This window comes from Pristis pectinata, chromosome 10 (assembly GCF_009764475.1).
Source record: "Pristis pectinata isolate sPriPec2 chromosome 10, sPriPec2.1.pri, whole genome shotgun sequence".
NCBI lineage: Eukaryota > Metazoa > Chordata > Chondrichthyes > Rhinopristiformes > Pristidae > Pristis > Pristis pectinata.
The window spans coordinates 12,114,615-12,129,145 of NC_067414.1; the positions used below are offsets into that span (position 1 = coordinate 12,114,615).

The window sequence follows — 14,531 nt, forward strand, 5'->3', positions numbered from 1 at the left end:
TGAAGTATTGTGATGTGTTAGAATTGCTTACATGTAAGTAATTGTCCAGCACAATTTAAATTTGACCACCTTGAAGGGCTGGATGGTGCAGAGGAATTAGGACATCAGCACTCTTTCCCTGTAGTTCATCCCAAAGGTAATGCAATTGGAGTCCCGTAGCTCAGCCAGATTTACAGCTTGAAAACTGTATTCCTGAAGTCCCAAGTATCTACAAGAGCTACCCCTAATTCAGGAAGGAGCAGCAAGAATAATGCACACAGCAACTCAGTGAGCCCCACAAGTTAAATTGTGAATGTTTGCAAAACAATTTTTGACCCAGTGGGGGAAAGTAAAATAGCAGTGCCAAATATCTGCCTGGGTGTGTTGGATTTAAAAGAAAATATGAATTACTCCCAAGAACTTTTTGGGGAGGATGGAGAAGATTTTCTGTCTTTCTCCACACTGCTTCCCTTGCCCCATCCACCCATATAAATGATCAACATTTGCAAAATTATTTCAGAGGGGAACTAGCAGATGGATTGGCATTTGCAGGTAAATGCCAATCATCGTCACTGCAAAGAAAATTAACAGACTTAAGGAAAAGAATCAATTTGGATACGAGCAATTCAAACCTTCATATTAGTTCGCTTTATTGCGGAGCAACCATTGAATGGTACTGTTAATTTTTGTCTGCATTTAGTTGGATACCTTCTGGCTGCCGATCAAAAGTAAGTGAAAGGAGTATTTGAGGAGCTAGGACATGATTTAAACAAGTGCATTGATTGTACAACTATGAAGTTCTGGAGTTGCGAAGCATACTGAAATAAATTTTTAAAAATGGTATGGGTAATTGTGGCTCTACACCAATGTGTACCAGACAGCTGAAGGAAGAAATCTGTGTGCAACTGATCTTCTGTGGGATACTCTGCTGGCATTGGCCAAAAATTAAGAGCAATCCAAACTGCAGATGCCAGAAACCTGAATATATTTAAAAAAAACAGAAAATGCAGGAAACTCTCAGCAGTTCAGCCTGCATCTATGGAAAGTGAAACAGAGTTAATGTGTTGGGTCAAGGAAACTCTGAACTCAGAAAGAATAGGTTTTAAGTTGCAGAGAAAATGTTGGAGAGGACAAAGGGAATAGCTGTGATAAGGTGAGACCACGATGTCATGGGGATAAGTTGTAGATGGGGCTGTAGATAAGATTTAGATTTACACAGCATCTTTCATGGCCTTGGAATATACTCTTTTTATATATTAATTATTCACTTTCAGGATCTGGCTGTTGCTTGTGAGACCAGCATTTATTGCCCATCCTAAAATGTCCTTAAGCTGCTGCCTTGGACGACTATGTTCTGCTGGGGAGTGAGTCCCAGGATTTAATCCCTGCAAGGTTGCAGGACTGGCAATGCATTTCCAAGTCAGGATGGTGTGCAACTTAAGGGTATTGCCATGCACCTGCTGCCCTTGTCCTCCTCGTTGGTTGATGTCAGGTTTATATGATGCTGTTGGTGGAGCAGAGACAAGTAACTGCATGTTATTGGTGGTGTGTCTGTGTGCTGGAGATGGAAGGAGTGTAGGTTTAGGGTGACTGGTGAGGTGTCAGGCGTGCAGGCTGCTTTGCTCCAGATGGTGTGGAGCTACTTGAGAGTTGTTTGAACTGTGCTCATCCTGTTAAGTAGAAAATATTCCATCACTCTGGTGGCTTGTGTTTTGTTGATGGTGGAGAGGGTTTGGGATTTCAGGAGGTGAGCTATTCACTTCAGCATATTCAGCCTCTGACCTGCACCTACTGACATAGAATGGTTACAGTACAGAAGACTATTCAGCACATTATGACCATGTCAGCCATTTCACTGTAACCTTCTCTCCAACCTATTCAGAGTACAACCACCTGCTGCATTTTAAAAAGTTTTTCATTCTGCTCAACAAATACACATCACAGAGTTCAAATGCCCATAACTTTTATTTGGTTAGGGAATTGTATAGGATTCACACTCAAGGTCCAGTGACAGTGTGCATGTTCTTTCAGAACCTCATCTTGACCACTGTGCCTCTGTAGTTACTTTGCAGATATCCAACATTTGATTTTAGTAAATGAGCTGCTGTGTTATCTTTTGAACCATAGCTTGAAAAATGAGCATTTTAAGCAAGAGAATTGTCTCACTAAATTAGTCACTGTGAATGCAGATGTCTTAAGTGTCCCATTACAACAGTACTTAAAGTATACCATTGCTGTGATTTTGTTCTCAGGATGTGGGCACCAATGGTAGGGCAGGATTTGCTACATGTTATTTGGTCACCTAGGGTCAGTTTAAATTATTTGGTGACAAGGCCAGCATTTTATTATCCATCCCAAATTAGTGGTGGTAAGGTTCCATCTTGCATTACTGCAGTCCTTGAGAAGGTGCTCCCACACTGCTACTGGGTAGGGAGTTCCAGGATTTAAAACAGATTTTGATAACTAGGTTGGGAGGTTCCTTTCCCCAATGAGATTAGTGAACCAGTTATTTGTTTCTGAATAGTTCTATAAACTTTAATCACAAATAACTACATTTATTTTCTTGACTTTAGTTTCATAACTTGTGGGATCTGAACTCAGTCTTGGCTGCTAGACTAATACTGCCATTCCAGTTGTATCTACTGAGAGTCTTACCTACCTGCCCTGTGGATTGGTCAACCTTCCCAATGCAGTCTATTTCAGGCACAGTATCTTTAACATTAACATCTGGCAGATGCTCAGAGTGTAAGGTCCTTTGTCACTATTCAAAGATCACTGCACATTGCAGGGCGATCAGACTCAGAAGCACACCTTAACTGCTTGGGCATCATACTGTGGACCTACATAACTATTACTCTACTTACAGAGGGGTGCCACCTCCTGTTCCATGCCCACGATGAGGGGTTGTGCACTGGGAGTTTAGGATTGAAGATGGAACAACTTCCATTTCAATTGTTGAGCTTCCCAAAGCAAGCATTGGTTTGTAAGTGGTTTTGGTGCCTCAAAGCCACTCTTTCCAAAACTAGTGTCTTTGTATAAAGAACAGTTTGCTCATTTTCTCCTTGGAAGGGGATTGGGTTGCAGTGGGACTGGATAAATTTCTATTGAGAATGAGTACAAGGGGATGTTGGTTGCAGAGTATGATTCTAATCCAGTTAAAGAATGGATCAAAAGGTTTGTGTTATTATAATGCTTTTCATGATCAAGATGTTGTAGTCAGACAGAACAGAAATGGGCCCTTTGGCAGCCATGCCAACCACCCATCTGCATGGATGCCATTCCTCCCACCTCACCATTAACTGCTGCTCTCATTTCTCCTGACACCCATCCAAAGAGCAATTTAATGTAGCCAATTAACCAACCAGCACATCTATGCAAGGCAGAGTACCCCAGGGAAACCCACACAGTCACAAGGAGAGCATGCAAACTCCATACAGACGGGACTGGAGGTCAGGATTGAACCTGGGAGGCAGCAGCACTAACTGCTGCATCACCATGCCACCCTGTAAGTCAAAGTATTGTCATGTGGTGAAAACTAACAGCAATCTCTTGTTCTTTAAAAAAAGGATAATTACTGGCCAGGACATTAACACTCCTTCCACAAAACCACCATTGAACTTGTCACTTCCACTAGTGAACAGTTGACAGAGTGCAATTGGGTGTCAATTTAAAATATCATCCAAACAATGGCACCTCCAAGTGTTACTTCAGTTCTACACTGACTGGGGGCCTGGATTGTGTGCTCAAATCTCTGGGTCAACACCTTTCTCTGGTTCCACTGGGATTCCAGCACCCCAGATGTCTTATTCCCACCATAGCATGGAATGCCAGCGCATAGGATCTTCTGAAGCTCACTTCACCTACCATAGGAAGTGACACCAATCAGATGTAGGTTCTAGCTTCCTCCCTGAATTCTGTCCTTTACACTGCAGCCCCTCCCACACCAGCCTTAGTAGAATAGAGTTCTTTCTGCAGCCTTGATACCCTTCCTGTGCTCAATTACTCATTAGGGAGAGGGAAAAGCTCCTCCAGGACATCTTGGCTCTTCCCCCACCATTGGGCTTCAGATGGCTGGAGCACAAGTTGGTCCACCTTACTCACCCAGACTAAGGTGCCTGTAATGGGAAATGATTGTCCTACTCCTACCTGACCTGTTCCCCAGGGATCCAGGAGTGGGACCTAGGCCACCCAGTGATCCCTTGCTGTCAAGGTTGGGCCTCCAGAATGGGGAATCTTCAAGGATTTGGGGATCATGGACACCAAACCTGACAGCTGGGTTGCACTGGTACCATCAGGTGAAGCAACAGATGCCTCCTGCCTATATGGTTACACCTCAGAAAGTCATCCTGTTTCAGCTACATGCCTCTAAAAAGCTTGGTGTCAGCAAGAAAACCTGAAGGCATGGCACAAAGTCTGCCCTGTCGGCTGGATAGTTTGAAGCTTGCCTTTTAAAACAGTAAGTACAAGTCGAGCAGCTAGAGTTTTGCAGCCCTTCATGGGGTTTGCTTAGTTGCGTGGCTGTGAATTGAATTCCTGGCAAATATTGTGCACAATCCGGGGCACAAACTGATACAGACTGTCGAAATCATCAACAAAGAAGGAGTGGTCCTTGTCAGGGTCTGTGGCGATGTATTCCAATTCATCCATCGCTGCCCAGGCAATCCCTACTGCATATGCAATCACACCTGCAGAAAGAAGATTGGTAAGATGGCTTCATTGATCTTAGAACCAGTCACCTCGACAAGGTGGCCCAAAGTGGTGTTTTACCTCCTCTCACACTATTCCCTGACCCCATCAACACAGCCTTCTATTCCTTTCTCTCACGCATTCCCTTAAATGTATCTAAGCTACTTGCATCAACTACTGCAGTAGCGAGTTCACCTCACTGCTCTCAGTGAAAATTCTCCCACCTTCCCTACTGGATTTTTTTTATTACCTACTGAATACTGAAAGGCCTGGATAGAGTGGACGTGGAGAGGATGGTTTCCATTGGTAGGAGAGTCTAGGATCTGAGGGCACAGCTGCAGAATAAATTTCTTCAGCCCCAGGGTGGTGAATCTGTGGAATTCATTGCCACTGAGGGCTGTGGAAGCCAAGTGACTGGGTGTATTTAAGGTAGAGATTGATAGGTTCTTGATTGGTTAAATGGGTTAAGGGTTACAGAGAAGGTAGGAGAATGGGGTTGAAAAATAATCAGCCATGATTGAATGATGGAGCAGACTTGATGGGCTGAATGGCCTAATTCTGCTTCTATATCTTATGAGACATATTTTATGGTCCCCAGTTTGGGGGTATTGCACATGTGGGAAGATTCTCTCTGCATCTACCCTGCCAAATCTTTTCATTAAAGACCTTCCCCCCCCCCCCCAGTCAGGTCACCCTTCAACCTTCCCTCTTGTTAAGCCTGTTCAGTTGTACCAGCACTTGGGAAGGCCTGGGGTTACCTACAGTAGGCACAGAAGGGCAGATTTGCTTGGAGCACATTATTGGCTTGGTCCATCACTTGGAAGTTTAGCAGAATGGTGGGAGGGAGATGGGAGAAGCCAGGACAAAAAAATGCTGGAAGTACTTGGCAGGTCAAGCAGCATCTGTGGAGGTAAATGGAATGGTTGATGTTTTGGGTCAAGACCTTCAGGACAGAGTGCAGAGGGAAGATAGCTGCGATATAGAAGTGAGAAGGGTGATGCAGAGACTGGTAGGTGATAGGTGGAACCAGATAGGGTGGGGATGAGGGGGATAATGAGCAGATGGAGGCAGGTGGCTGTGGTACCAAGTCTTGGTGAAAACATTGGCAAAGAGCAGTTCAAACTACATTGGGGTAACAGTGAGATGTTGAAGAGAAGGACTTCTTCAAAGTGGATTGTTCTCCTTAGGACACAGAAGGTCAGAGAGACTTAACTCAGCCATATATTTGGCCAGCACAGTAGCACAGCCCTGCCTCTCACCTCCAGCAACACTGGTTCAATCCTGACCTCCGGTGCTGCCTGTGTGGAATTTACACATTCTACCTGCGACAGCGTGGGTTCCCTCCAGGTGCTCCGGTTCCCCCTCACATCCCAAAGGACGTGTAGGTTGGCAAGTTAATTGACTGCTGTAGTGTGTAGATAGTATGATGATGTCTGGATCTGGGGAGGAGGGGGCGAAGGGCTGTTGATGAGGTGGGGAGAATAAGATGTCTTGGGGGTATGATTAGTGGAATGTGCACTCAAAGGTGGCCAAAGGCCAGGTTCTGGGCTGCATCCCTCCACAACTCCTGACTGCATATGCTGGAATCCAGAGCAACAAAAGCTGCTGGACCAACTCAGTGGGTCGAGCAGCATCTGCGGGAAGGAATAGTCGATGTTTCAGGTTGAAACCCTGCATCAGGACTGGGAGTGGAGAGGGGAGATGGCCAGCTTGGAGAGAAGGGGAGTGGTGAGAAAGGATTCGGAGGTGATTGGTAGACAGAGGAGGGGTGTTAGATGACAGGGAGGCAGTGCCAGATAGACAAGGGAGAATCCGTTTTCACTTTATAGGGAGATTGGGAACTGGAGTGGTGGATGTCAGCACTGTTGGTGGAGCTGAAATCTTTCACTCGCAGTGAGTGCTCCAGATCACCACTGTCATTTGGAAATGGATGAAGAATATCTTCCAAAAGTGAAATGGACAATTACCCAATAGGGAGGATTTGTAGATGTGAACTCTCCCCTGCCCCTTCCAGTGACTTACCATTCCTGTGGGCAGCCAGTGCAGGAGTCTGAACGTCATCATACGATCGGCCATCAGTGATGACAATCATGAGCTTCCTCTTGTTGGGCTTGGACTTGCTGAAGAGGTGCTTGGAGGCATAAGTGATGGCCTCACCAGTGCTAGTGCCCCCGCTCCAGTACCTGATGTTCTTGATGGCACTGTCCACCGCCTCCCTGGTGTTGTGTTCCCCGAAGCCAAACTCCAGCCTCTGCTCGTAGGTGTACTGCACCACGCCCACCCGGGTGGCCGTATCAGAGATCTCGAACTCCCGGCTGATGTTGGCCACGAACTGCAGCACGGTGCGGAAGTTGCCGGTGCCCACGCTGCTGGAGCCGTCCACCACGAAGCCGATGTCGGCTGAGTTGAGGCAGGTCTTGCTGCAGGCCAGGCGCTCGGTGTCACACACCCGACTGACCAGCGGGGCCACCACCCGCTGCAGCTGGAACCAGCTGGGCACGTGGATGGAGAAGTAGCCGCTGGTCCTGCACACGGACTGGTGGGGGGGGGGGGGGAAGGAAAGAGGAGAGGGCAGGTCAGAGAGCCCAGCCAGCACCACCCCACCCCACCCATCCCAGCCCAACACCTACCGGCGTTCAAGTCCGGAACAGGAGTGGAACATCCAGCTCATCCACGTCATCAATGGTTGTCCCAACTCCATGTTCCCCCCCTACCCTCAGCCACCTTTGCTTACAACAATGTACCAGCAGGAACAGGCTATCCCACCCTTCTCAGGGTTGGGCAGGCTGTGGCTGGCAGGGTACCCACAGGTGACAAGAGACTGCAGGAGCCAGAATCCAGGGCAACATACTAAGCTGGAGGAACTCAGCAGGTGAAGCAGCATCTGTAGAGGGAAATGGATTGTCGACATTGAGTCAATACCCTTCGTCTGCACTGGACCCACAGGGATTGGTGCTTGGGCCCTGGGTATTCACAATCTAGCAACCATTCATCTGAATCACAGGGGATCTCATTGAAACCTACCAAATGCAAGAAGGCCCAGATAAAGTGGACGTGCAGAGGATGTTTCCATTAGTAGGGGAGTCTAGGATCCAAGGGCACAGCCTCAGAATAAAGGGATGTCCCTTTAAAACTGATCTGAGGAGGAACTTCAGCCAGAGGGTGGTGAATCTGTGGAAATCATTGCCACAGAGGGCTGTGGAGGCCAAGTTGTTGGGTATAATTAAGGCAGGTTCTTAATTGGTAAGGGGGTTAAGGGTTACAGGGAGGAGAGAGAATGGGACTGTAAAAAAAAAATCAGCCATGATTGAATGGTGGAGCAGGCTTGATGGGCAGAACGAGCACTCTGACTGGTTGCATCACCGCCCAATACAGAGGCTCCAACGTGCAAGATCAAAAGAAGCTGCAGAGGGTTGTAGACTCAGCCATCTTCAAGAGGTGCTGCCTCAAGAAGGCAGCATCCATCATTAAGGACCCTCACCATCCAGGGCATGTCCTCTTCATGTTACTACCATTGGTGAAGAGGTACAGGAGCCTGAAGACCCACACTCAACATTTCAGGAACAGCTTCTTCCCCTCTGCCACTGGATTTCTGAATGGTCCATGAACACTACCTCATTATTCCTCTTGCACTATTTATTTTTGTAACTTATAGTATTTATGTTTTGGTCTTGCACTGTACTGCTGCCATAAAACAACAAATTTCCATCATGTCAGTGATAACAAATCTGATTCTTCTCCTAGATCTTATGGCCTTACGGCCCAGCACCATTTTCCTGCACTATCCCCACAACCCTCAATTCCCTTCACATCTCGATATCTATCGATCAGTTTTAAATGAATGAGCTTTCCAGGGGAGAGAGTTCCAAAGGTTCACCAACACCTGAGTGAGGACACTTCGCCTCCCCTCAGTGCTAATGACCCACCCCTTATTCTGAGACTGTGAACCATGGTTCTGGACTCCTCAGCCAGAGGAAACATCCTCCCCTCAAGAATGAGATCACATTCTTCTAACTCCAGAGAAGGAGGCCTGGTCAACCAAATGCTTCATCCTAGGAACCAGTCTGGTGAATCATTGCCCTTCTAGTGCAAGTATATCCTTTCAAGGTAAGGATGTGAATAATCTGCACAATACTCCAGGAGTTGTCTCACCAAGGCCCTATACCGTTGCAGTAAAACACCTTCTGCTCTCAGGTCCTCTCATAATAAAGTCAGCAAACCCATGGCCTTCCTAACTGCTTGCTGAACCGACAAGTTAGCTTTCAGCAACTTGTACACAAGGACACATCAACATTTCCAGTCTCACCATTTAAAGAATACTCTGCATTTCTGTTGTGAACATCAGCAAGTGCACAACTTCTGCCTTGTTCTGCTCACTCACTCAGCTTATCCTCATCCCCTGAAGCCTCTTTATATCCTCATCCATATTAACAACCCCACTTAAATCTACATCAGCAAACTTGGAAGTATGAAATTTGGTCTCCTCAGCCAAATTATTGATAGGGATTATGAATAGCTGGGGCCCCAGCACCCTGTGGGTACCTCACCAGTCACAGCCTGCCAACCCCAAGGACATTTATTCTCATTCTTTGCTCTGTCAATGGCCAATTCTCAGTCCATCAGTATATAACCCCAGCTCCATGTACACTACTCAGATACTGTAGTGTAGCAGTTAGCATAACACTATTACAGCACCAGCAACCCAGGTTCAATTCTGGCCACTATCTGTGAGGAGTTTGTACAGTCTCCCTGTGTCTGCGTGGGTTTTCTCCCACATTCCAAAGCTGTACTGGTTAGGAGTTGTGGGCATGTTATGTTGGGCCAGAAGTGCTGTGACACTTGTGGGCTGCCCCCCAGAACACTATGCAAAAGATGTATTTCACTGTGTGTTTCAATGTGCACGTAACTAATAAAGATATCTTATCTTACATGCTCTAAACTTGTTGACCAACCTCCCCTGTAGAACCTTATCAAAAAAGGTTCTGAAAATCCAAATACACCAGACCCATTCCTCCTTATCTATTCTACCCATCAGGTCCTTGAACAGTAGATTAATCAAACCTAATTCTACTGTCATAAATCCATGTTGACTCTACTCATTCCTATTATTTTTTTAAGCTATCAATCTATCTCCCTGCCTTATAAATATTCATTCTTGCTTCCATGCTCCTTAGAGGAAGAGAGTTCCAAAGATGCCCAACCCTCAGTAAACATTGTGCCTCCCCAGTCTTAAATGGGAAAACCCTTATTTAAAATGACTCACTCCTCCATCCAAGTCAGAGTCACACAGCACAGAAACAGGCCCTTTGGCCCACCGAGTCCATGCTGACCATCAAATACCCATCTATTTTATTCCCACATTCCCTTCTAATGCCTCCCAGATTCTACCACTCACCTACACATTCGGGGTAACTTACAGTAGCCAATTAACCTACCAACCTGCATGCCTTTAGGATGTGGGAAGAAACCCATATGGTCACAGGGAGTTCATGCAAACTTCATGCAGACAGCACCAAAAATCAGAATCCACCCCAGGTGATCAATAGCTGTGCAGAGCCGGCAAAGCACCGGTACAGACTCCTACATGCAAAGACTTGAGAAGGAAGAACTCCCGAGTGAGGGGGCACTAGCTGTACAGAGACTGGAAGGAGAAAGACAGTGACAGAGGCAAAGCAAGTGAGTGTTTTTGGAAAGGAACATACAGCAGAAAAGGGAGTGGCAAATAAACAGAAGGCAGCAGAGAGTGGCCTAGAAAGTGATCTGTGCTATTAAAAGTGTTGCAAAGAGCCAGCAAACACTGCTGCAAACTTCAGTACCAACAACTGCACATTTTTGTTCATATGTTCCTCAGCAGTGCTGAAGAAAGATAACAAGCCTGGCCTGAGTCCTCAGGGGAAGAGGATCAGGGATTATTGTAGATCAGAGCCCAGTTGACAGAACTGTGCAGAGAGCAACACAATGAATACAGGATTGTTCCAGGAATGTCTAACAATGGGTATTCCTCACACAACATGACCTAGCTTCCTGGATAACAGGGCAATGCCCAGAGGTTGGTGTCACTGCTGTGTGGGTGAAGTGTGGCCAGGAGTGCCCAGTCAACATTACAGAGTGGAGTGATTCCACCAGAAGAGGTCATAATTTTATTCCCCTCCTGGAATTAGTGCTCCTGAGAAAATTATTGCAGACAAACCATGCCTACACAACCAAATTTCCAGGCAAGTAGCTTTTGTAAATGAGGAGCAATCCTACATGGAAATATCTCAGGGCATAGAACACTACATCACAGTACAGGCCCTTCAGCCCACAATGTTGTGCTGACATTTTATCCTGCTCCAAGATCTATCTAACCCTTCCCTCCCCCATAGCTCCCCATTGCTCTATCATTCATGTGTCTGAGTCTCTTAAATGTCCCTAATGTATCTGCCCCCACAACCTCTATCGGCAGTGCATTCCATGCACCCACCACTGTGTAAAAAAAAACTTACCCTTGACATCCCCCTTATACCTTCCTCCAATCACCTTAAAATTATGCCCCCTCATGTTAGCCATTGTCACACAGGGAAAAAGTCTAACCGTCCACTCAGTCTATGCCTCTTATCATCTTGTACACCTCTATCAAGTCATCTCTCATCCTCCTTCTCTCCAAAGAGAAAAGCCCTAGCTTACTCAACCTATCTTCATGAGTCATGCTCTCCAATCCAGGCAGCATCCTGAAAAATCTCCTCTGCACCCTCTCTAAAGCTTCCACATCCTTCCTATAATGATATAACCAGAACTGAACACAATGCTCAAGTGTGGTCTGACCAGAGTTCTATAGAGCTGCAACATCACCTTGCAGCTCTTAAACTCAATACCCCGACTAATGAAGGCCAACACTCTATACGCCTTCTTAACAACCCTATCGACTTATGCAGCAACCTTGAGGGATCTATGGATGTGGCCCCCCCCCCCCCACCCAAGATCCCTCTGTTCCTCCACACTGTTAAGAGTCCTGCCATTAACCCTGTATTCTGCCTTCAAATTCGATCTCCCAAAGTGTATCACTTCACACTTATCTGGTTTGAACTCTATCTGCCACTTCTCAGCCCAGCTCCGCATCCTATCAATGTCCTGTTGTAACCTACAGCAACCTTCTACACTATCCACTACACCACCAACCTTTGTATCATCAGCAAACTTACTAACCCACCCTTCCACATCCTCATCCAAGTCATTTATAAAAATCAAAGAGCAGGGGTCCCAGAACAGATCCCTGCAGAACACCACTGGTCAATGACCTCCAGGCAGAATACACTCCATCTACCACACTAGATTTACCATCCATGGGAGAGCCAATTCTGAATTCCACACAGCCAAGTTTCCCAGGATCCCATGCCTCCTGACTTTCTGAATGAGCCTTCTATGAGGAACCTTATCAAGTGCCTTACTAAAATCCATGTACAGCACATCCACTGCTCTACCTTCAATGTGCTTTGTCACATCCTCAAAGAATTCAATCAGGCCAAGGCCCCTCAGGTCCCTCACAAAGCTATGCTGACTGTCCCTAATCAGCCTATGCTTCTCCAAATGCCCATAAATCCTGTCTCTAAGAATCTTCTCCAGTAATTTGCCCATCACTGAAGTAAGACTCACTGGTCTTTAATTCCCAGGGTTATCCCTACTCCTTTTCCCAAGGAAAGGAACAACATTTGCCACCCAATCATCTAGCACTACTCCTGTGGCCAGTGAGGATGCAAAGATAGTTGTCAAGGGCACAGCAATCTCTTCCCTAGCTTCCCATAATAATCTTGGATATATCCCATCCGGCCCCAGTGACTTATCTATCCTAATGTTTTACAAAAGTTCCAGCACATCCTCACGTCAACATGCCCTAGCGTATCAGCCTGTCGTACATCATCCTCAAATGTCAAGGTCTCACTGGTGAATACTGAAGCAAAGTATTCATTAAGGACCTTCCCTACTTCTTCCGACTCCAGGCACATGTTTCCTCTTTTATCCCTGATCGGTCCGACCCTCACTCTAGTCATCCTTTTATTCTTCACATACGTGTAGAACACCTTGGGGTTTTCCTTCATCCTGTTCACCAAGGCCTTCTCATGCCCCCTGCTAGCTCTCTGAAGTCCATTCTTAAGCTCCCTCCTGGCTACCTCGTAACTGTCCAGAGCCCTGTCTGATCCATGCTTTCTAAACCTCAGGTAAGCTTCTTTCTTCCTCTTAAGATATTCTACATCTTGTGTCAACCACAGTTCCTTCATTCTACCATCCTTACCCTGCCTCAATGGGACAAACCTATCCAGAAGCCCATGCGATAACTCCATAAACAACCTCCACATTTCCGCTGTGCACTTCCCCCAAGAGCATCTGTTCCCAATTTACGCTCCCAAGTTCCTGCCTAATAGCATCATAATTCCCCCTCCCCCAGTTAAGTACTTTCCCACGTCGTCTGCTCCTATCTCTCTCCAAGGCTATGGTAAAGGTCAAGGAGTTATGGTCACGGTCTCTAAAATGGTCTCCCACCAAGAGATCTGAAACCTGATCAGTCTCATTGCCTTGTACCAGGTCCAGTATGGTCTCTCCTCTTGTCGGCCTGTCCACGTACTGCATCAGGAATCCTTCCTGGACACCTAACAAACTCTGTCCCTTCTCTCCCCTTTACACTAAGGAGGTACCAATCAGTATTACGGAAGTTGAAATCACCCATGACAACAATCCTGTTATTTTTGCACCTCTCCAAAATCTGTCTCCTGATCTGCTCCTCAATGTCTCTGCTGCTATTTGGGGGGTCTGTATTGGTATAGGTTTATTATCATCACTTGTACTGAGCTACAGCGAAAAGCTTGTCTTACAAACAGATCATACAGGTCATTTCATTACACAGTGCAGTTACATTGAGTTAGTACAGAGTACATTGATGTAGTTCAGGTAAAAAAACAATAACAGTACAGAGTAAAGTGTCACAGCTACAGAGAAAGTGCAGTGCAACGCAACAAGGTAGATCATGTCATAGTCCATATCATTGTATAAGGGAACCATTCAATAGTCTTATCACAGTGGGGTAGAAGTAGAATACTCCCAAGAGTGATCACTCCCTTCCCGTTTCTGACTTCCACTCACACTGACTCAGTAGACGATCCCTCCAGGACATCCTCCTTTCTACAGCTGTGACACTGTCCCTGATCAGCAAAGCCACTCCCCCACCTCTTTTACCTCCATCCCTGTCCCTTTTGAAACATCTAAACCCCAGAATATCCAGCAGCCATTCCTGCCCTTGCGACAGCCAAATCTCTGTAATGGCCACCACATCATAGTTCCGTGTACTGTCCACACCAAGTTCAGCACCCTTGTTCGTGATACTTCTTGCATTAAAGTAGACACACTTCAGCCCATCTAACTGACTGCAATTTTGCCCTTTCAAAGGCCTATCCTTCCTTACAATCTTTCTACACTCTGCATCTACTTGTACACTAAGTGCACCAGAGTGATAGATCAAACTAGTTTAAACCCTCCCCTACAGTTATAGCAAGTTTGCCCTCAAGAACATTGGTCCCCCTCCAGTTCAGGTGTAACCTGTCCCTTTTGTACAGGTCGTACCTTCCCCAGAAGAGATCCCAATGATCAACAAATCTGAAACCCTGCCCCCTGCACCAATTTCTCAGCCACACATTCATCTGCCAAATCATCCTATTCTTACCCTCACTGGCACATGGCACAGGCAGCAATCCAGAGATTGCTACCCTTGAGGTCCTGCTTTTCAGCTTCCTATCTAGCTCCCTATATTCCCTCTTCAGGACCCCATCTCTTTTCCTGTCTATGTCATTGGTATCAATGTGTACCACAACCTCTGGCTGTGCACCCTCCCCCTTCAG

General features: G+C 46.3%; 1 protein-coding gene across 5 annotated transcripts in view; it reads right to left on the bottom strand.

The window, feature by feature from the left end:
- Window positions 1-1,925: 1,925 nt before the first annotated feature.
- Window positions 1,926-14,531, bottom strand: part of vit (vitrin) — a 61,199-nt gene continuing 48,593 nt past the window's right edge. For all 5 annotated transcript variants that reach the window (XM_052024500.1, XM_052024503.1, XM_052024501.1 and 2 more), the window contains 2 exons: window positions 6,688-7,201; window positions 1,926-4,664 (listed from right to left, as the gene is read on the bottom strand). In XM_052024500.1, coding sequence (XP_051880460.1) covers window positions 4,486-4,664; window positions 6,688-7,201 — 693 coding nt within the window. In that variant the 3' untranslated portion in view covers window positions 1,926-4,485. The remainder of the gene's footprint in view (window positions 4,665-6,687; window positions 7,202-14,531) is intronic.